We start from the raw sequence: 23886 nt of genomic DNA, 5'->3' as shown, positions 1-23886 counted from the left end.
TGAAAGCATGTGTAGCATGTTGGAAGTCCAGTTTGCTAGCATGAGTCAACAGAGCCAACCGCCATGTCTCTATGATGCTCTGATGCAGAGATATAGATCTTGCAAAACGGTTGCTAGGGTATTCTGTTTGGTTGCTAGGCAGTGGCTTGGCAGCTGCCAGTAATGATAAACCAAAGGCTGCTTGCCAGTATGAATGATATAAACCAACCCCCATGCCTCTATGATATTCAGATTTGAAGATATCCCTCTTTGCTTTGGGTTGCTAGGGTGCTCTAAATGGTTGCTAGGACGTGGCTATGAAGTGTTTAAGGTGATTCGTGATTGGCCGTTTGCTGCCCCGAGTCAAATGAGCCCACCCTCATGTTTCTATGACACTCCTATCCAAAGATATTCATTTGATCTTTTTCAATGGAAGTCTATGGAACTTGTTGCTATGGTGCTCTATATGGTTGCTAGGGCGTGGCTTGATAGCTTCACAATGAACCTGAGACACTGATTGGTTGCCTGAGTAAAATGAGCCCACCCCCTTGTCTTTAAGACATTGTGATCCAGAGTTATGTTCAATACAAAATCCCTATGTAATTTCCCATAGTAGGAAAAACACAGTACTTCCTGGTTCATGGGCACGGCTTCACCATAGTATGTCTATGGGGCAACTTTGGGCAGCTCTTGCGCCCCAGGGGTACAACGTACACCCCATTTTGAGGTATGGTCTGAGAGAGCCTATCAGGCTCTTCAAACGTGGTAACCCACATGTTTCTATGAAATTCTCGTTAGGAGCTATTACTCATCAAAGTTTGTCCCAATGCAAAGTCTATGGGATTTTTTTCGCTACTTTTTCGCCCGCCGGACGAACATCGTACACCCGATCGCTTATAAAAGTCATAGCACACCTGTCCTCAATGAGCCGGTCGATTTGACACCTCATTCATGGGTCTATGACAAAAACTGCGGGAGGAGTAGCGCGCAGAAATTGTGTCCAGAAGAAGAAGAAGAAGAATAATAAGTATGCAGAAGAATAAGAATGGAGCTTTGCCTTTGGCAAGCACCATTAACTAGAATGTACATTTCCTGAAGAAAATGTGAATGGTGCTTGCAGTGGCAAAATTCGGCACCGGTTGCTAGGGTGCTGTAATATGTTGCTAGGGCGTGGCTATGAAGTCACTAATTATTGGCTGCTTGATAGGCCAAGTCAAAAGAGCCTAGCCCCAAGTCTCTATGACCTTCTGATCCAAAGATATGATCTCACAGATTTGGTCCCCATGTTAAGTCTATGGGACATTTTTCAGACGATTTTTCGTCCGCTGTGCAAACATCGTACACCCGATCGCTTAGAAAAGTCATAGCACACCTCTACTCAATAAGCCGGTCGATTTGACACCTCATTCATGGGTCTACGACAAATGGTGCGGGACAAGTTACGCGCCAAAGTTTTGTCTAGGTGAATAGTAATTACAATACTAGAATGTACATTTCCTGAAGAAAATGTGAATGGTGCTTGCAGTGGCAAAACTCGGCACTCTTGATTAGCATGATGCTAACATAATTACCGTCCTGCTAGGATGTTTTTAGCAAAATGCTAACATGATTAGCATGTTGCTAGCATGATGCTAACACCCTAAGCATGCTGCTAGCATGTTTTAAACAAAATGCTAGTCATGTTAACATAATGCTAGCAAAATGCTAACATGATTAGCATAATACTAGCATGATGCTAGCATGATTACCATGTTGCTAGCATTATTTTAACAAGATGCTAATCATGTTAGCATTATGTTAACAACATGCTAACATGATTAGCATGTTGCTAGCATGATGCTAACACCCTTAGCATGCTGTTAGCATGTTTTAAACAAGATGCTAATCATGTTAGCATAATGCTAGCAAACATGCTAACATGATTAGCATAATGCTAGCATGATGCTAGCATGATTACCATGTTGCTAGCATGATTTTAACAAGATGCTAATCATGTTAGCATAATGCTAGCAACATGCTAACATCATTAGCATAATGCTAGCATGATGCTAGCATGATTACCATGTTGTTAGCATGTATTTAACAAGATGCTAACATGATTAGCATGTTTGCTAACATGATGCTAACATGATTATCATGCTACTAGCATCATGCTAACACAATTAACATGCCACTAGCATTATTCTAACACATTTTTACTAGTTTGTGTCATGTTTAAACCTTAAGCTAATCACTATTAGCATGTAGCTATTCACTGCTAGCATGTGTAGCATGGTGGAAGTCCAGTTTGCTAGCATGAGTCAAAAGAGCCAACCGCCATGTCTCTATAATGTTCTGATGCAGAAATATAGGTGTTTCAAAACGGTTGCTAGGGTACTCTGTTTGGTTGCTAGGGAGTGGCTTGGCAGCTGCCAATGATGATACTCCAAAGGCTGCTTGACAATATAAACCAACCCCCATGTCTGTACGATGTTCTGACGCAGAGATATAGATCTTGCAAAATGGTTGCTAGGGTACTCTGTTTGGTTGCTAAGGAGTGGCTTGGCAGCTACCAATGATGATACACCAAAGGCTGCTTGCCAGTATGAATGATATAAACCAACCCCCATGCCTCTATGATATTCAGATTTGAAGATATCTGCCTATGCTTTGGGTTGCTAGGGTGCTCTATATGGTTGCTAAGGCGTGGCTATGATGTCTTTAAGGTGATTTGTGATTGGCGGTTTGCTGCCTCGAGTCAAATGAGCCCACCCTCATGTTTCTATGACACTCCTATCCAAAGATATTCCTTTGATCTTTTTCAATGGAAGTCTATGGAACTTGTTGCTATGGTTCTCTATATGGTTGCTAGGGCGTGGCTTGATAGCTTTACAATGATCCTGAGAGACTGATTGGTTGCCTGAGTAAAATGAGCCCACCCCCTTGTCTCTATGACATTGTGATCCAGAGTTATGTTCAATACAAAATCCCTATGTAATTTCCCATAGTAGGAAAAACACAGTACTTCCTGGTTCATGGGCACGGCTTCACCATAGTATGTCTATGGGGCAACTTTGGGCAGCTCTTGCGCCCCAGGGGTACAACTTACACCCCATTTTGAGGTATGGTCTGAGAGAGCCTATCAGGCTCTTCAAACGTGGTAACCCACATGTTTCTATGAAATTCTCGTTAGGAGCTATTACTCATCAAAGTTTGTCCCAATGCAAAGTCTATGGGATTTTTTTCGCTACTTTTTCGCCCGCCGGACGAACATCGTACACCCGATCGCTTATAAAAGTCATAGCACACCTGTCCTCAATGAGCCGGTCGATTTGACACCTCATTCATGGGTCTATGACAAAAACTGCGGGAGGAGTAGCGCGCAGAAATTGTGTCCAGAAGAAGAAGAAGAAGAATAATAAGTATGCAGAAGAATAAGAATGGAGCTTTGCCTTTGGCAAGCACCATTAATAATAAGTATGCAGAAGAATAAGAATGGAGCTTTGCCTTTGGCAAGCACCATTAATAAGTTTAAATAGGATTACAGTAAGTTGGCTTTTTCAAGCCAACTTAATAATAAGCTTAAGTAGTAGATCAGTAAGTTGGCTTTTTCAAGCCAACTTAAATATAATAATAATAACTTTATTTTATATAGCGCCTTCAAAAGTTGCATCTCAAAGCGCTTCACAGAAACATATAGATAAAATACAAAAAGAAAGAAAGAAAACAAATAAATGAGCAAATTTAAGAAAGAAAGATGCATAAAAAAATCACTTGTATGCTAGCCTAAAAAAAAATAAGTTTTAAGTGAAAATTTAAAAACACTAAAAGAGTCAACATGTCTGATCTCAGTGGGAAGAGCATTCCAGAGTTTGAGAGCAAAAGAAGAAAAAGCCCGGTCACCCATAGAACGTAAACGCATTGAAGGAACAATTAAAACTGCATAACTTCAGTCTTGTCACTGTTGAGACAGAGAAAATTATGAGACATACATATTTTTATCTCAGAGATACAATGTTCCAGAAAGGCAACAGCCATATTATCGCCAGGTTTTGAATGAATATGAATTTGGGTGTCATCTGCATAAAAATGAAACTTAAGACCCAAGGATCTGAGAAGTTGACCCAGGGTAAAAATGTACATACTAAAAAGCAAGGGACTCAAAACAGATCCCTGGGGATCTCCAAATTCAAATCCCCTAACTTTGGATCTGCATCCACCCAGGGACACAAACTGCCTATGATCTGAGAGGAAAGACTTGAACCAGTTTAATACAGTGTCAAACTTCAAACTAAATTATTTAATAAAGAAAAATACATGTTGCTGGTTACATGTTTACTGGTACACAGTAAAATCCTCAGTGTTAAGCAAACACTCCTCAGTTGTCATGATTGACAATTGGTCCCAGTCTATAGAGAGTAAAAGTGACACTGAATCAATGTTCCAGTAAGTGAAATAAAGTAGATAAAGTGACGATTGAGCATTAGTTATGAAGATAAGAGCAACAAGAACAGAAAAAAATAGAAGAGATGAGCAGAAACACAACTACAACTGACTTACAGCCACACAGTCTTAGATGAGACCAACTGCAAATAAAATCACTATCTCACCAGGGGATGATTACTCAGAGCAACTGGTTTGTAATGATCACGCATTACAAACCAGTTTGGCTTTATTTCTTTGGTACATATCAAAAGAGGTTGTTTAAGTCTTTAAGTTTGAAGTCACGATTATGGTGATTAGTTGGGCACTTGGCTATTAACTTTGGTAGAATTAGTTCTCTTTCAGCAATTGATGAAAGTGCAAGCTATCACTATTGTCTACAATATTTCATGCTCCTGACTGCAATGACATACCTATTACTATGTGCACTTTTGGAATCAGTGACTGGCAGCTGTATTTTGTCTTTAAAAACAGCAACTTTCAGTTTTGAACTTTGAATCGTTGTTATTAACTGTCCCATTGAAAGAGCTCTTCTCATAACCTCTGTTATTGAACAAACTGCTTATGATTATGTTTTTATTAGGCTTTTTTATAGTTTTCATATCACTAAATGTTTTTGTTTTGCAGTGTACACAATGCACAATGTTTAACTGATTTAACTGATCATGAGCTGATGATCTGAATCAGTTGTGTTAAATAAGGGATACATCACTGGGTTTGTGGCTAGCATGTGATTGCACTCTCCTTTGTAGAGACATAATTTGTCTTGTTGACATCCGTGTCATTCTGTTGCTTTAAGACGGGAGTGGCCGATTAACATGGATTCCTTGGCAATGCTGCAATATTAGCATGGACAGGGCGTGAAGAAGCAAAATGAGGGTCATAAAGAAGTAGACTGTCAAGGGAAATTGATAGCTGAATAAACTTATGCAGCTGTGCTCGGCTTGTAACTCTTCAAACTCCATCTCTTAGATGAGAGCAATTTTAGATGAGCCATCAAGGTTACAGAGCCAATGGTCATAAACAGAAAAGGCAGGGCAGCCAAATAAAAGCTGTTCATTAATTAAAACAATCAAAAACAACCAATTACTCTTTATGATGTTTATATTCACATTTAACTCTTTATGATGTTTTATTAACAAAGTTCACAAGGAGCACGTTCAGATAATCAATCCAGTCAGCATAAGGAGGTTATATATAAATAGCCGACTCACCTCTGTCCCATGACAGTGTTCCAGCATCCCTCCTCTTATCTGTTCTTATCCCAGCCAGGGATATGGGGGAGTACTCTGGGTTCAGGCCACATTACGAGCTCAGAGCCCTCACCCCGGACAGCAAGCCAAATATGCTTATTTCTTACTCTATTAGATTATATGTAAGTGTGAACTCATGAACTGGTGGAAGATTTTTTAAACCACCTGACTATATGTACTGTATATACTACCACAATCTATAATGAAATCTCAACTTACACAATATTATAAAAATGTGCACAAACTCAAAATTCAGACAAGGGACAAACACTTTATTGCTTCCTTAATATAATATACAGAGCCCCCAAAATGTATTTGGATTGGTAATTACAATATTTGTTGCCCAAAACAATAATTTGATATGTTGTATTGGCTATGTTTAACATTTTTGCTGTTTCAGTTTTTTGTTTGTTTGTTTGTTTGTTTGTTTAGTTTTTGATAATTATCAAGTAATATTAAAGGGTTAGTTCACCCAAAAATGAAAATTCTGTCAGTTATTACCATAGACTGTAAAAAATATGGACGTAGTGTCCGTGACGTCACCCATAGAGTTCTGAACAGCAGTTTTGACGCCTAAATGAGGCCGCGTCTCTCTGTCATCGTTCTTCAAGAAAGGATGCAATCTGAGCAGCCTTTATGTTGTAAAACTGTATACGATCGTATCTAACAAACAAATGAGCCTGTGTCCAAAGTATATTTTTTTCAAAATAGTGCAGCAGTTTTAGTTATAATATCCAAGCAGTGCTCTCAGAGTTGTATATCCTCCTGGTATTGTCATTGTAGTAAATCTCTCAATCAAAACTTTCAGCCAATGCCACGATCCAACAACGTGTGTTCTGTTTCTTCCCCATGCATGCACACAGATACACACATCAGTCTAAAATAAGTCTTGTATAAAATAATCGAGAAAAAAAAGCACAAAAACGGCTGAGATGTCAAATTCAGCGACAGCTGAAGTAACATGACGGCTCACAGACAGCAGCACAATCTACCTGTCACTCAAGTGACCACGCCCTTAATTATGCAGAACTTTAAGGCTTAATATAATTTAAACGGATAAGTTATAAAAAAATTCACCCCCCTCAGAGTTGTCATGAAGGGCAAAAATAGCAGTATAGACCAAAACCACAATTTGAACCAACTTGTAAACATGTTTTATTTCTGCTATAAACTTGGCCAATTTAACATGGGACTCTATGAGATTCTGCTCTCTTTTGGAGCCTGTCCCTAGCGGCCAGTCGATGAATCGCAGTTTAAGTTACTTCCGTATTGGCTTCACGAGAGAAAGGGGGAGGTTGCCGCTTGGTTATTACTCACCCTCATGCTGTTCCACACACATAAGACCTTCGTTAATCTTCAGAACACAAATTAAGATATTTTAGTTGAAATCCGATGGCTCAGTGAGGCCACAATAGGGAGCAATGAAACTTCCTCTCTAAAGATCTATTAATGTACTAAAAACATTTAAATCAGTTCATGTGAGTACAGTGGCTCAATATTAATATTATAAAGCAACAATAATATTTTTGGTGCGGCAAAAAAAACAAAATAATGACTTATTTAGTGATGGCTGATTTCAAAACACTGCTTCAGGAAGCATCGGAGCATAAATGAATCAGCGTATTGAATCATGATTCGGATCGCGTGTCAAACCGCCAAACTACTGATATCACGTGACTTTGGCACTCCGCACAGCTGATTCGGCACGCTGATTCATTTATGATCCGAAGCTTCCTGAAGCAGTATTTTGAAATCGGCTATCACAATTAAAAGTCATTATTTTGTTTTTTTGGTGCACCAAAAATATTCTCGTCACTTTATAATATTAAGATAGAACCACTGTACTCACATGAACTGATTTAGATGTGTTTTTAGTACCTTTATGGATCTTGAGAGAGGAAATGTCATTGCTCCCTATGCAGGCCTCACAGAGCCATTGGATTTAATCAAAAATATCTTAATTTGTGTTCCAAAGATGAACAAAATGAACATTTTTGCGTGAACTAACCCTTTAATCATAATTGATGTAAGACTGTTTAATGTCACTCTTCTATTGTGATAAATTACCCAATATAGTGTGACAACATGCCCCAATAGCACGGTCAACACATGTTAAATGAACTGCATTTCTTCCTTTTCAATAACAGTGGAAATGTTCAATAGTGTTTTTCGTAGCTAAGTTAGGTATATGCCTATTCAACTGCCCTGAAAAATACTCACTGAGTAAATTGTATGAGAGCTAGCCCTGATCTACATGATATATTTTTATAAAATTAAAGGTTATGAACAATAAAATAAAATGAACAACATTTGTGGTTTGTAGATGTATCTTCAGTATAGATGTTCTAAAGTTCTTTCAGTAAGTCATTGGTTAGTACCACAAGCTCAGCTTCAATGCGACTACTGCGCAGGAAAGCTGGTCTCTACGGCAACAAGAGGGCAGCTATTTTGGGCTGTGAGTACACTGGTGCTCTGTTACCCAGAAACATCCAGCATTGTGAAGAAAGAGCAGAGGACTTGTATCTCAAGAGGAGAAGTTAACATCAATGTCACATCACCTGTCTCTATACACTTCAACTCAAACTGTTGTAAGAAACAAAGACCCATGTGAGAGAACATCAGTACCATTACCTTCCTCATAATGTCAGAATTAAAACAGATGGTTAACTTCAATTCAAGATCCAGTCTGAAGAACCTGACAAGTAAAATTAAGAAAAAAGAAATGAATCCACAAGCAAATAAAATGCCTTCTTAATGCTTCTTCTTATTGAGATTAAACGGCATCCCACAGAACTAAAGAGTGAAATTTGGCACATCAATAGAGGAGAGTCTAAACATTCCTGATGGCCACTGCTATCTTCTATCTCAAACCCTTCAGCATCACCAACAAGTTAAAGTTGCAGTTTTTTACCAGCACTTGGTAACCTTGGTAAATGTCATGGTGATTATGCTCTGAGGTTGTGTGAGCATTTTAGTGTTCAAATATACAACAATTGCAATTAATTAAATGCTTATAAATTTTGTCCTTTTTTAATTATGTGACTGGTCACATTGATTTATATATTGCTTTATAAAATACTGATTGTTGCAAAGAAGCTTCACGTTAATAAACAAAAAATTACAGTGTTAATATGGTCAAATTCAGCAGTTATGAACAAACACTCATAGAGAGTGCAATTATATCTTAACATAGCATATTGTTAAAAAAAGAAGCTGTGAATATGCATGAACATGCTGTTGTGGGTTTGTGTGAGAGAGGTGTTATCTAACAGAAGAGATTAAGTTTGCATGTACTTTAAGCTGTGTGAAGGGTTTTCTTCATTACTGTAAGAAAGCACAGATGGGAGGATTGCATGCTATACTTTTATGTCATCAGATTTGTGTTGGATGGCTGACCATAATCTTAGTATAAAGACTGTTATGGAAGAATATTGTTATCGAATTTCTTCAGATTTGATTGAATTGTGTCAAATTGTTTTGCTTTATGATTATATTTAAGTATTTTTTGTTGAAATGCTAAAAATCTTAGTCATTAGACAGATATTTTGATGCAATAGAGTAAAATTTACATCCTGGTTTTATCATTATGAATGAGAACCTTAACTTGTAATCAGCCTTTTAGCTGCAGTGGCTAAGAAGGTTCAGGGTAAAAGGATTACACAAACAGCTATGTCCCTTGACATCCACTTTTCCCATGGCACGCATGTATCTCAAAGACAAGAGCACTCCTGCTACTACAAAACAAGAGATTTATCTCCCATGATAAAACAAGAACAAACACACAAGTGTATGTGGAATCTGTGCACTATTTGTATTAACTTGCAGGACAGGATGCAATAAGTACAAACATATTTTTAGAAATAATATAAACATATTTAGTAACAAGTATAAAGAACAATAGTATAGTATATATAGAAATGCATATAGGTATTTGCGCACAGACTCGTTTATGACATAACTATTTGCTAACACAGTTATTTTCACTTTGAAGCTTATGATATGCCTTCGCTGTTAAAAAATATTTTCATGATTTGTTATCACAACATTTTTTCTAGTCAAATAAACTTCAATAATTAATGTGGTTCAGATAACATAATATTTTGAGATTTCGTTGATTAAACAAATCGTCTTCATTTAACTCAAATTTTTAATTTCAATGAACTCAAAATTTTAAGACAACCAGGTAACTTTTTTAAGTTAGACCAACAATTCTTGTTACAGTATTCATTTTGTTGTTAAATGAACCGTAAAAAATAAATAAAATAAAACACACACACACACACACACACACACAGGTTTGTTTTGCTATCTTAGTGAGGACATTCCATAGGCGTAATGGTTTTTATACTGTACAAACAGTACATTCACTACCCCTACCCCTAAACTGCATTTTTACATTTTTAATAAGACATTGTTTAGTATGTTTTTAAAGATATTTTAAATATGAGGACTCATGAAATGTATCTGTATTTATATTCAAGATTGGTCAACCCATTGTAAAAATGTAATCTATTAAAAACATTTGTCGTTTGGACAGAAAATGCTACTGTAAAAATATTTTTGGTTAACTTTAAGCTACAGTATATGGTGAAAAACTATATTCAGTTTTATCTGATCATGCAATCTCCAAAGAATCCATGACCTTGGCATTACTAGCACCATGTTTGAGCAATGGGACTGCAGAGATTTATATGACCACCCTACATTAAGTTACCCAACTGAAGTAATTTTTAAAGGTCAGATCAGGTAAGTCACTTTTTAGGCCAAAAACACTCTACACAAGTATATAAATGCAGATGCAAAGCACAGCCTCATTATACATAATTAACGTGTGCTCTTGCGCTACTGTGGCAGCATCAAACCTCAGTGCTCAAGGGGGTCATTAAACCAGATGTGTTATAATTCTCGTAGCTGTTATAAACATGTCAACAGTTCAAATAACTTGTTTAGTAAGATTCAATGACAGTAGAAGTTTGTCCAAGACACACGTTTAAAAAAAGCCATTATTTTTGCACATTCATTTGGTGACGGTACAATAATAAAAAACCTTCTCCTTCAAGGTACCAACTGTATTTTTTCAGCTTGACTGTTCTCTCTCTGTGCACACGGGTTTGGTGTGTGTGCATTTGTGCCAGTACTTACGAGTGCCATCGAAACGAGTTGCAATGGTGTCCAGGAAGGTGTTCTGGGGTGCCAGCAGCCCCTTCATCACTGGCATGATGCCAGGTTTCCAGAGTCAGCAGATGTTTAGGGGGAAAGCCTGTATGAAGCATCAATCTTCACTACATCCCAAAGAAAGGGTGGCCAGGGTAGATGTGAGGTATAGCAGAGAGAGCGCATCCTAAAAGAGCAAAGGATGACACCTTATTGTATACGTCCTCAGTCCAGTGGATGTATGACCAAAAAACACAAAAATCACCTTCCTTGTCAATGCAAACTTCCACTATGTTCCTTCTCCTCTGTCTTTCCTGGTGAGTCTCTCTCAGCTGTGTACACCTGCATGACAGAGGAGAATTCACAAGCTGCGCATCTCCAAAACGGCATGGATTTGTTGTTGTTCTGTAACACACTGTGGCAGAGCCAGAGACAGTTACATTTGTCTTCACCCCTCCTTCTCTGGCTCTTTCTCTCTTTATCCACACCCACTATTCATTCCCTCCAGTTCTCATCAGCCCCTGAGAACACACACACACACACACACACACACACACACACACACACACACACACACACACACACACACACACACACACACACACACACACACACACACACACACACACACACACACACACACACACACACACACACACACATTTTCAAAAGAAATCTATCACACATACTCATCTTCACATATAGCAATCATTCCTGTTCTGTATAGTCATGACCTTCAGAATCAGAGAAATTATGACACAATTTTTAGAAACATGGGTAAAAATGGGTCTTTAAATTTTTGTGTTCTCTGCCTTGTCAAATTGTATTAAAAAACATTCATGTAATTTTTATAAGAATATTGTTATTGTTTGCTAAGGGAATATTGTATGCTTGCTTATTGTTTTCCTGGAGAGCTAGTCTTAGAAAAAAGTTTCAGTTGAGTTCAGTATATAACCTTAGAGTTTCTGACAAAAAAAGGTGTTGTATCATCTCATGAATAATCATAACAACAGTTATAGTCCACTAAACTATTTGTGGTTTTATATTTTTACACACAATGAACACCATATAATATCCACTTAAGGTATAGTGGATTATAGTTATAATGATAAGCTCCAGCTTCCCCACAACCCAACAAGCAGTTATACATCATTATAATGTATATAAGTCTCATTACATTGTTTATCGAAGATCTGGTAAAGGGTGGTTGTTCATTTGAGTACTTCCTGTAAGGCTTATGTTTATTTCAAAATGTTAAAATTTGAACTAATCTATGCTCACTGCATTGTAACCCTTTTTCATCGGAAACCATTAAAATTTACAATAAAAATGTTAGCAAATGAGTCATATAACCAATTCATGATATGTTGAAGCTATTCAAAAGAAGACTATACTTATGCCACTTTACTTGAAGTAGACAAAGATGACCTAATTAAACTAAATATTATGGCCACATTATAACGCCTTTTGGGCATTTAAAACAAGTCTTTGTATTTGTCTCTTTACAGTACAAGACTAGAGTGTACTGAAGTAAGTTACTGTGCAGCTCTCTCTCTCTCTCTCTATCTCCCTCTCCCTCTATATATATATATATATAGGCAGTAACATGAAGTGCTACAAAAGTTCCAAAAAGTTCAAAATTGAAAATAAAGAAAAGAAGAAATAAAGAGAACTTTATTATACTTGAAGACACTTGCATTGTGGGAAAAATCCTGCTTCTGTTCATATGAAGATTTAATTTCATTGAGATTTCCCAGTGTATCTCACTCACAGTAAGAAATGTGCAAAAGATAGATTGATTCTGAAAAAAGACTTTGCAAAGTATCCATTGACAGATGCACTCTTGTAAATCCTCTCTGGGTCACCAAAGGATACCCACACTGTTAGCTCAGGACATTTAACCCTGCCTCATTTATACAGTAGATGAATCTTAGGCAGAATGAGAAAGTTCATTATAAATAAAAGTTGTCAATGTCAAATTTATTTCTATAACACCTTTAAAAACATGAGTTGACTTGAGTCAAAATACTTTACAACAATAAATCAAGAGCCTTTAAATAATAATATTAGTGAGATCATTGAAACTGATGTAATCTGTTGGTAAAAAGGTAAACTTTATAGAATAAAACAAAAAGGTGTCATGGAGGCTACACCATCATCCACACCAGACCCTTCAGCTCCACCCACTCTACTAATTGCACACACCTGCACCAGCTCATCAGCACTCCAGTTATAAGCAGTCACTCTTCCCTTCACCATTTGTCTGGTCCCATTGATACTTACTAGTCACCTGACTCCACACCTGATTGCATGATTCTCACCGTCTTCCACCTTTGTTGATCCTCTTTTCCAGTCCTGATCATTCGCCTGTCAGTCTTCTACATCTACAAAGAAACAGACTATTACCACTGAGTTAAGTGCATTCAAACCACTGCCTTGTTTCCATCAACTCACCAGTTTGTTTTACCTGCTCTCTGCCATCTGCATAAATAAACCTTGTCAACAATATTACCTGTGTTGTCTCCTTCTGTCCTTCTGTCTGCTGATAGAAGGTCATTTTGTAGAGCTTGACACAAGCATTCAGAAGAAACAAAGTTGTTTGTTGAAGCGAGCATGAAGGATGCAGATGTTATGTAATTATAGTAGGGGAGGGAAGGAGGACGATGGAATTTGAGGGGACCTATTTTGGTCTGGTTCGAGGGAGCCTGCAGAAAGGATGACCAACGGTGGAGCCAGAGATTCAGATTACCAATCGGAGCTGGGGAAATCAGAAGACTGAGGTGGAGCCAGTGGGACCTGGGACCAAGGCGGAACCTGAGATATGAAGGACCAGAGTGGAGCTGTAGGTTAGGAGGACCAAGGCAGAACCGGGGAGAATCAAAGGACTAAGGTGAAGCTAGCCAATTAGAAAACTGAGACAGAGCCAGTGGGATTGAGGAACAAGGTTGAGTCAGAGTGATGGAGAACTCATGTGGAGTCGAAGGATTGGAGACCAAATTATAAGCCAGAATAATGGAGGTCAAATGTGGAGCCAGATAACTGCAGGCCAAAGTGGAGAATGGGGGATGAAGGACCCCAAGGGGGACAACAGGATGGAGGACCAGATTGGAGGGCCAATGTGGAGCCAAGAGATCAGAGAAACCCTGGCCAGGAAACCCTGGTAGAGTTGGCGAAGCTGGTGGTCCTTGTCAATCCTGCAGGGTGAGGAAGACTCATGGGAGCAGATAAAGACAACTGAGGAGATGGAGGAGCAGGACAGAGCCATAATTCTGGATGAAACCAGAGGAGGAGGAGGGGCTAGGGTCCTGGGCAGAATCAGGGAGTACATCATACTGGACAGAACCAGTGGAGGAATAAGGGCTAGAGTCCTGGATGAACCAGAGAGTTAATTAAGCTGAACTGAACTGACAGAGAATGAGGGAACACTGCTTTTATAGCAGGCAGGGATAATGAGAATTTTGTCTACCTCAAACCGGGTTGCAGGGGTGGGCATAAGGCTCCAGACTAACATTTGAGAGCAGTGACACCAAGTTTTAAAGATGGCGTCAACAACACCTGTTTTGATAGCACTGAAGGGGGGAGGGTGATATTACTCATAAAAATGGTTATATTTCATAAATACGTGCAGTTACAATAATATTACATATGTTGCCTTTTGGCAACAGTAAAGCACTGAACATGATTTGTGCACTGAAAAGTCTCATGGCACAGTATTTCTCCTGTTTTCCGTGCCAGCGCTGTTGAGAATGTCAGTGCTGTTTCATTAAACAGAGCTAAAATTGTTTATGAGGTGTGATTCAAACAAGTAGTGCAGTTTCATTCAACTTTTGGAATGTTTACCATTTTTCATATGCAACAGAAATGGCAGCTCATCATCAAGAGAGTTGGAAAACTTTACAGTGGCACCTGTCTGAATCCTTGCATAAGGGCAGGATGTAGTTCCAACAGACAGGATGGAGAACACTGGCTCTGGGATGGGCAGGACAGCAGCCGCTGGTTCTGGGATGGAAAGGGTGGCTTGCACAACCTCTGGGACAGGTAATGCCTCTGGCAGAGGGTCTATGGTAGTCATGTGTTAAGGCTCGTGGTCTGTTGCAGGCATTTGCACAAACGTAAGGTTCACGGTAGGGCTGTGTGCTGGCTCAGGGCCCATAGCTGATGTGTGTGCTGGCTTGACTCAAAGTCTGTAGTGAAGAAGATTAAGAGCTCCAGGGCTGGAGCGAACTGAGAGATGAGCTCTGGGGCTGGAGCGGACTCGACAGGGATGAGCTCTAGGGAGCAGTGAATTGGAGGTCCTCCTTCAACTCTCCCATGGTGGAGGTCCCACCATTTGAAGAGCCATATCTAAAAATTGGCAAAACTATTTTTTCAATTTGCAGTTTGTCAATTTCCTCAAAGACCATCAGCAGGTAGTAATGACTTCAGAGGTTGGTTTAAACCCACTCTGTAAAATCAAATTAGGAGGATAAGCTGGACAACCACTATTTATCGGATACCCCATTTATCGGATATCTGATCTCCTGTTAGAGTTATAGTCGTGGATCTCCGTGCATGCTTTTTATTAACAAACAAGAGCGGATAATCCTAAAGTATGTGCAAACATACCAGCTTAACAAAAGCATGTTAAGACAAAATCAGACACTGAACTGAGGAAACAAAGGACAATGAGCTCAACTAGAAACGGGTGATGAATAATCAGTAAAACATTTTTCCATTGACTTTTGGACAATTGCAGAAAAAAAGCTCTGTGACTAACAAAAACGTATGATTCTTACACATTTTGTTGATCATTATAATCTTCACAAACAAGCATTTTTAGTTGTTTGTTGCACCACGGTCCCATCTGATGTCTTGAGCCCCAAGACACCTGCTTTGCTTATAGATATAAGCAATCCAAAGAAAAGTTCCCTGTGCCTCGTGGGGTTTTCCACTTATATCTCACAAACGCTGCATCCAAGAACATTGAAACATCGATTGGAGGTCCCTTTGGCCTCGTCCGAAAACCGTCCATCCCGAGCTCTGAGATCCCCCAGGTGACACATGACAGAGTTTTTAGCAAAAATATCAATTTGCGTATTATAGTGTAACGGAGGGCAGCTAGTAGTCGCTGTGCAAGTAAACCTAACTCCTCTGATCTCAAGAGATGCTCTAGCGAATGATGCTAGAGGTTGCAGCCTTTAGCCTTCTTGTAAGAGCATCCAACTCCCACGCCAGAGACCCAGGTCCGAGGCCCATGCAGAGCGGGTAGAGGGGTTACAATTGCACCAACTTGTCAATTTTTGTAATGGTCAGCCATTTAGATTTTACGTTGTTAGCTGCTGAAAAGTGATTGCAGCCATGTTTGTTGATGTATTTGAGTGAAATTTCAGAGAAGACGACTTGATTAAACATGTGATTGCAGAGTCATGAGGGTTTTCAATTGAATTACCCCCTATTAGCAGAATTTCATGTGGCTTGTCATAATGTGCTCTGGTCTTGTGTATCAAATTTTGTGAAATTATGACTTTTCATTCAGCATATACAAGACTATTAGTTAAAATCAGCAATACCCCAATTATTAACTGGCTTTTAACTTTGCAATGCTTTAGAGGCATCTAAAATCTGTTTATAACTTTTTGTCATGATGGTCTCAAGATGATGTGTGCCAGATTCCACATGCAAATCAGATCAATGGCGTGAGAAGAGTCCAAAAAAGTAGATTTAAAAAAATAATAATAAATAAATAAATAAATAAAGATATGAGATAAATGTTTTGTAGGGCTTGAGTGAAGAATTCACAGTAAACATTCAGAATCATGCAGCCAACTTTGGAGTCTCTGTAATTTATGATCTCTAAAGCTCATACACTATTAGGGCAGAAAAAAAGATGACAATTTAAATAATATAGTCATATTTGTAAGTGCTAAACTAAATGATGAATATCTGTTGCAATGTTTAATACATAACGTAATTTGGTTCACAAACAACTGTATACAAACTACACCTGGGACTAATTAAACTCAGTAAAAATGCTGGATTCTTAACTCATTTTCATTGCCTTTAATATAAAACATCTTCTGAAACATCTTGCAGTACTGGGGTGATGCACAATGACTGGTGGATAAATTCCCCTTCCAGTTCCTTTGAAGTGCCCTTCAAATTGAACATGTACACTTCCTTCGGATTGGAATTTCATTTAAAAGGTTGGAATACAATGTGAAGTTTACTTCACAGGGCACTTACAGTGGAATGAAACAGCACCTCTAATACCAAAAGACATTCAGAATCAATCAGAAATATTTCTTATAATTTAATAAATCTTTATTATATTAATATTTATTAATATTATGTAATCAGATATAGTGTAAATATGTGAAAATGATTATGACATGCTATTGCTGTCAAATTGAAAAAAATAAATACATAATGAAACGTTTAATATTTCAGTCTGCACCCCAGTGTCAAGACTAAAAGAGAAGTTCTCGCTGTTTCTTGTGGTGGCAGTTTTAGCCAGGGTCATTTTTATCAGAGATTCGTCTAATCACAGAAAGCAACTAGAATAAAGCAACCATAAGAAATAGGGCACTGCTAAAAATATTAACCTACATAGAGTGAAGAACAGAGGACAGACTTCAGCCAGCAGAAGAACAAGGGCACAAACCTACTGCACACTCCATAAGGGATCTGTGCAGCACAAGTCTCTTCATGTCTAATAGTGCTTTCCACTGCACTACTACAGATTTTCTAGAAACTACAGAATAAAAGGGCTCTGTGAAATTCAAAGGTATACGGTAAATGCAGGTTACCGTATGAGGAACTATATTTTAGTAATTACATGAGTTTGAGCTTTTTCAATGTGGATAAACATGGTTTGAAGTGTGCAGTACCATGTACCCATGGTTATAGAAGATCTTATTTATCAGAGCAAATGTCATTAATGTACTAACACCTTCGAAAGACCAAAAAACAACTTTATGATGGGGATTATGATTTTGTGGCTGGTAACCCTTCACAACAGGATTATATAATACATTACCACTTACATATGCATTGTATTATCCTACATTCTAGACTATGCATTTAATGAATATTGTATATTCCTTCATCTTGGTTCATATTATTGTAATAACAAACCAATTGTTCATTTTTAGATCATGTTATAGGTTGTAATGATACTTTAATATTAAAATGAATTAGTACTCCATGAGGTGCTGAGGCATTGGAGAGAAAAAAAAAAAAAAAAAGGAAAAGATGCTTGGTTTTTTAATGAGAATTTGTCACCGTTCTATCATCACTGTTGTTACAACACTTCATTCTTCAGCTATACAATCGAAATAAAGAACAAAAGTAAATACCAGAAGATCTGAAAAAAAAAAAATGAAAAATGAAATTTAACAGGATTCTATCAAAATCTGGAATGACTTCCTTCCCTTCATTCACCTGTCTCCATGCTGGTATATAACAGCCACTTTTCCAAAATCCCAAATGGACAAAATATTGTTTAAAATTCTGTTGTAGATTATGATCAGTGTTTTATGTTGAACTACATAAGATTTTTTGACCAAATTATGTGCTCCGGTAGTCCAGTCAATCTTCACCTTTGATTCATGATTAACATTCACTGTAAAAAAAAAAAAAAAAAAAAAAAGATTTGTTGGTTTAACTTAAAGTAAGTTACCTGGTTGCCTTAAAATTTTGAGTTCATTGAAATGAAAAATTTGAGTTAATACAATGAAGGTGATTGGTTTAATCAATAGAAACTCAAAATATTATGTTTTCTGAACCACATCAATTATTGAAGTTGATTTGACAAAAGAAAAAATGTTTTTATACAATCTTGACCTGCCAAAAATAATAATTATAGGCTTCAGTATGCACACAACAATCAAACATTTTGATGGTTTGGTTTATTTCACAATTTTTTTTCTCTTTTTAAAACATAACAGTATGAAATGGAATAACAAAAAAAAAAAAAACAGATTTATACATAGAACAACAACAACAACAAAACACCAAGACAGATAGTAGCTTCATTAAGCCTGCTGTTGTGCAACTCACTTCCTATAACATCCTGCTTTTTTCCCTTCACTTTCTGCTGTTCTACCCTTCATCACTATCTCTCTCCTGACGCTCTCGCTCTCGTCTCATCTCCTTCAGTTCTTGCCGGTACTTCCTTTCGATGAATCGCTTCTGATGAGCCATCTGAGGAAAATTATCTGCAGAAGACAAGAGGAAATAAAACATGTAAAATAGAAAACCAAGATTTTCATAGCTTTTAGGACTGTAATGTTTGCTACAACAAACCAAAAATCTGCACTGTAACATTATTTCCATAATGTGTTTGCAGCAGTACAGGTTAAAACTGAAGTGTAATTTTCTGCACCACTAGCAGGACCAAATTAAATTGAAAAAGTAATGTTCATTGTCCCCCATCAAACAGGTGCCATTTAGAAGTTTAAAAGACACTGTGGTATTTTTCACAAAACTGGAAATGGTTTTAGAAGAAATACTTTCATGTAGGAATGATTAATAGCTGTGATTATTGATAGAGAATGACAATGTTCATGGAGCTTTTCACAGTATCACTCACATTTCTCCAGGGCATCCATGGCTGCACCCATCTCGGCTTGTTGAATGCTGTTGGGATAAAATGGAAAGTTATAAATGTTCAGCAGCTCAAATAATGGATCTTTATCATTCTACTGAAAGGATTAAATGCATGGATTAAAGAACCTACAGTAGGCATTTTTATCCATCCACTTTTTTTGTTTTTGTTTTGATGATCAGATATTACGAATTAAAATTCAATGAAGGCCAAAGCAATCAATAATAGAAGTGGTCGTGTATAAAATAAATAAATAATAAAAAAAAAGGCACAAAGCACATACATATTCAGTGGAAGTCTCTAGAACAAAAAAGTGTTAGCATCCAATCATTGCATTCAGTCCAAATTAGTGGTTCAACAGATCACAAAACTCTTGGTTCGGATCATATTACGGTTTTTGAGTCATGGATCGGATCATTTTTCGGATCATCAAGAAAAAAAAAAAAGATTTTGGGGGTGAGGGTAACTTTGCTTTCCATTTATTACTTAAAGCACACTTTAAGTAATCCGATACCACAGAAAAAAACACTAGCCTAATTAAAAAGTTAAAACATTATTGAAGGCAAATGAACAGTCAGTACAAAATAATAACAAATACACAAATTATAAGCATAGATAAATATAATATAGCCTAACAAAGTTACAAATAAAGTAAGGTCTAACTGTAGTATTCATTTCAGGTACAGAAATGTAATTACATTTTAAATAACACTATGTTCACTTAATAAATTTAATATAGATTAGTCTTTGTTAAATTTGTGTTTTGTAGTTCGATTAACATTAATGACATTTAGACAACAGCAAATATTTATAAGCTGCTGTCATATTAAGACTGAATGCATGTCCAAAATAATGATACACATCCTTCTCTTGTTCTCTTTCTCGAGACATAATTGACTGTGTTTATGAGAATACTTGCCGAGATTTTGTGTGTGTGTGTCCATCCAAGTGCAAGTAGATGCAAAAGAGGAATCAATTAATAGTTTTCGCACTGAAATGCGCGTTGTTATCTGTGCGCACAGCCGCACACACCCGAGTTGCAAGTAAATTCTCTTTTGCCTCTTCTAGTGCTGGAATGGTCTAAAATCTACTGAATGTGTAAACTAGCAAGACAAAACATAAGCAAATTATAAACGTTCAGTCACTGGCGGTCAAACTTGAAATTAATCCGCAAACCATTTGTGCAGAACTATGGGGGGCCTGGTCATATGGATCACAGATCAACAAGAATCCGTTTAACCCCTAGTCCAAACGCAATGATAGGATGTTCTACCTGCCTGTCAACCTGTATTTCCATACCTATCTATGAGATGACAGCCTGTGACATTCTACTCAGCTGTTCTCGGACTCGGAATTATGGCAACACTATCAACGCCAAAATTAATCTGCAGCAGTCATGTGGAACAAGTTGTTCATTATTATTGTAACATTGTGTGCTTTGTGGTAATTTAGTGCCGTCTCTCGTGGTGCTTTGCAGACTCTGTCCTGGATGTGTGCATTCATGTGTTTTGAGGAGGCATGGATTTGGAGAGTGCTTTGAAGCTATCAGAAGCTAGCTTGCTATTGCTAGCCCCTTCGAAGTTGCCTACCCTACCTTTAACAAGAAAATAAAAAAACAAAACGTGCTAATTAATATCAATATAATAATTTTTTATTGATTTCCTGCAAGTAAATGTAACAGGTTAGCATCCCTCAAATGAAGAATACTGGATTGATATCACACTTTACTAACAACAATTAACTCATACTGAGTAACTTACATTTTACTGCCATGTCACCTCACCATGCAGTCTGAATGCTCTAATCTGTTAATATGGGCACCAAAAACATATGCGCTGCTTACACGTCCAGTGTGACACAGGCTTAAGTTATTGTGTCATCAAAAAAAAAAAACCCTAAAAATATCATTTTGCTCAGAAAGTGCTGTGAAAACTCTGATTTGTGAGTTTTAACATCATATGAGGTCAAATTATATTGTGGATTGTCTATATTATATGTATGATGGAGAGATTTTTTTTGGTGTTAGGGTTTCAATTATGCATTCTTCAGGTGTGAAAGCCAAAAACCAATCACTGCACTTCAAAAGAACCACCTCACTCAAACAAGGTGGTAGTGTTATGGTCTACTTATAGTAGCGTTATATATTTGCACAGCACTGTGAAACAAATGCAGGAAATGTTTGGTTACAGTTCTGCTTCAAATGCTGACTTGAGTAACAAAACAATTTTTCGCTGAAGCAGAAAAGACTTTGAAGTAGAGAGTTAGAATCAAGTAAAGAATCAAGACTGTATGATCTACAGGGAAAATATCCAATCTGCTAAGGATATTAAAAACTGAAGTCTGATTGTGTCAACAATCAATTGAAACAATCAGAAGACTGTATAATATCTTGGAATAATTTAGGTAGATTGGAGAGTGGCACGTTTATTAGGCTGATGTTCCTTTAAGACCAGACGCATGCAGAGATCCAAAATACTGTTACCCCTGTTTCATACATACTCCGTTTGCAGGTTAGAACTTATACACTGCACGCGGATGCTGTCCGGCAGAGTGTTCCAGGAGCGTATGCAGCAGTGCAGCAATAGTTTCCGCACTGTTTTACCGAGTCTGTTTTCGCTGTGCTGAACCGTGCTGAATTCGTGGAGGTGGAAAAACAAAAGTTCTTTACGACGTGCAGGATTTCTTGTATAAAAATTTAAAAGCGAATTGTTGTATAAAAATTTAAAAGCGAAGTTTTAATTGAACCCTTGTGCGACCTTATGGACATTTTTGTCCATGTAAGTTTTGTTTTTTGTTATAAGTGTGCCTTTGTTAATGCCAACTACATGAATTTTGGCTCAGGTGTTTATTTTAATTGGAATTTTAATATTTTACCCTTATTTCCTTCAAAAAATCAATTTTACCCTCCGTACAAAAAAATACTCACACTCAGGACCTTAAGGACGAAAATGTCCACATTGAAACTGCAATTTTTTAACCCAGGGCCATTAGACTATAAAATGATACAATATTTGCAAATAGGCATTCATTCTATCTGCAAGGCTTCAAATTTTACATTTTTACCATTTTTTTTTTTGTTTACTAGATTGTGCCATATTTTCAAATTTGGCATATAAAAGAAATACTCACTTTGTGTTTTTTGCTTATGCATATTATAGAATCAACTGGAAAAATAATGCTGCTATAATTGTGTGGGTATGTTGGTAAGGATGTCAGAGTGTAGTTTGCATGTGTTTACTGAAAATTTAATGTGTGTAATTAGTTTGAAAGAAATTATATTGTACTGGCAATCAAAAATCCCACCCCATGTATGAGTCACACCCTTGGCAGGGTCATAGGGCCATGTGAAAGCTATGAAAAAGGTCAACGAAGGTTAATGAGCTTTGAGGTTTTTCTTTTTCACCCAAACACGCATCTTAACCCTTGATTGCACTTTTTTACTTGTTATTGTTTTTGTACAGAGATAAAAGGTGCGCTTGAATTTGAAGTAGAAATTCAGAAGCCCCTAAACACATTGTTTTAGTTTTCACCACGGAAAAAAAAGTGATTGTTTAGTCTGGTAGATTTTATACAAAGTTTGAGTTCACACAGGTGTTCTCACAGCCAAACCTATAAATATGTGGTGCTTGAGGGGTTGATCATTTCATTGTTTGCAAGATGAAGAGACGTTACTCAGCAGAGGAAGCTCTGTAGCTAGTGTTGCCCACTGACAGTGAGCACACAGGTGCATTAGAAACCGATTTGTAAAGCGTTAAAATTCTGAAAATGAATGAATGTTTGGTAATTATGAATAGAAGACATGCTGATAAAAAAAAAGTCAGTCAGTGAAAGTGGAAAAAAATATTAATATATAATATTTCTATGACATTTTGGCATGGACATTTTTGTCCATTATGGACCTAAGTGTTAGTTTTAAAAAAAAATCTGACACTACATAAAAAAATATAAATGCCTCAAAATTAACGATGTTGTTCTTCATTGACACACCCAAGAATCTAATAAGCAAAGAAAAAAAATTCTGCTTAGCATTTATTTTATGAAAATAAACTATTTTTATAGTATAAAATGTTTATTTTTTCATAAAAAAAAAAAAAAAAAAAAAAACACCTATGGCATTATGTAAACAAACAAGCATTTAAAGGGTTACAAGTTCTTAAAATTAATGAATGTTTGGTATCTATGGATAGAACAGATGCTGGTTAAAAAAATTGACATCAGTGAAAGTGGAAAAAAATATTAATAAATCATATTTTTATGAAATGGACATTGCAATTTTTTATGGACATTGCACCTATGTGTAACTTTTTTTTTGTGATTTTAACATAGGCTATAGCTTATGTTCAAATGTTTTGTAAATGTAAATGTTATGCTGCACACTGCAAACGCGGCATATGTGAAAGCCTTACAGTCTATGGTTAAAGCACAGTAGCGCATGCTGCTCCTGCAACACTCACCGCATATGCACTGCAAACTGAGTATGTGTGAAACAGGCAT

At 37.2% G+C, this 23886-nt stretch overlaps 2 protein-coding genes across 4 annotated transcripts in view; both read right to left on the bottom strand.

Moving 5' to 3' along the window:
• Nucleotides 1-10872, bottom strand: part of kcnh4b (potassium voltage-gated channel, subfamily H (eag-related), member 4b) — a 109151-nt gene extending 98279 nt beyond the window's left edge. Inside the window, exon 1 of the mRNA XM_067368994.1 lies at nucleotides 10797-10872. Within this exon, the coding sequence (XP_067225095.1) occupies nucleotides 10797-10872 (76 nt within the window). The remainder of the gene's footprint in view (nucleotides 1-10796) is intronic.
• Nucleotides 10873-18047: 7175 nt separating this feature from the next.
• drosha (drosha ribonuclease III) overlaps nucleotides 18048-23886 on the bottom strand; it is a 50859-nt gene continuing 45020 nt past the window's right edge. For 2 of the 3 annotated variants that reach the window (XM_067369791.1, XM_067369793.1), the window contains 2 exons: nucleotides 19378-19424; nucleotides 18048-19003 (listed from right to left, as the gene is read on the bottom strand). In XM_067369791.1, coding sequence (XP_067225892.1) covers nucleotides 18888-19003; nucleotides 19378-19424 — 163 coding nt within the window. In that variant the 3' untranslated portion in view covers nucleotides 18048-18887. The remainder of the gene's footprint in view (nucleotides 19004-19377; nucleotides 19425-23886) is intronic. The other variant, XM_067369792.1, reaches the window with a different exon arrangement.

This window comes from Chanodichthys erythropterus, chromosome 19, assembly GCF_024489055.1.
Source record: "Chanodichthys erythropterus isolate Z2021 chromosome 19, ASM2448905v1, whole genome shotgun sequence".
In the NCBI taxonomy this organism is placed as follows: Eukaryota; Metazoa; Chordata; class Actinopteri; order Cypriniformes; family Xenocyprididae; genus Chanodichthys; species Chanodichthys erythropterus.
Note: the sequence above shows the minus strand (reverse complement) of the source record. Positions and strands in the feature narration are given on the sequence as shown.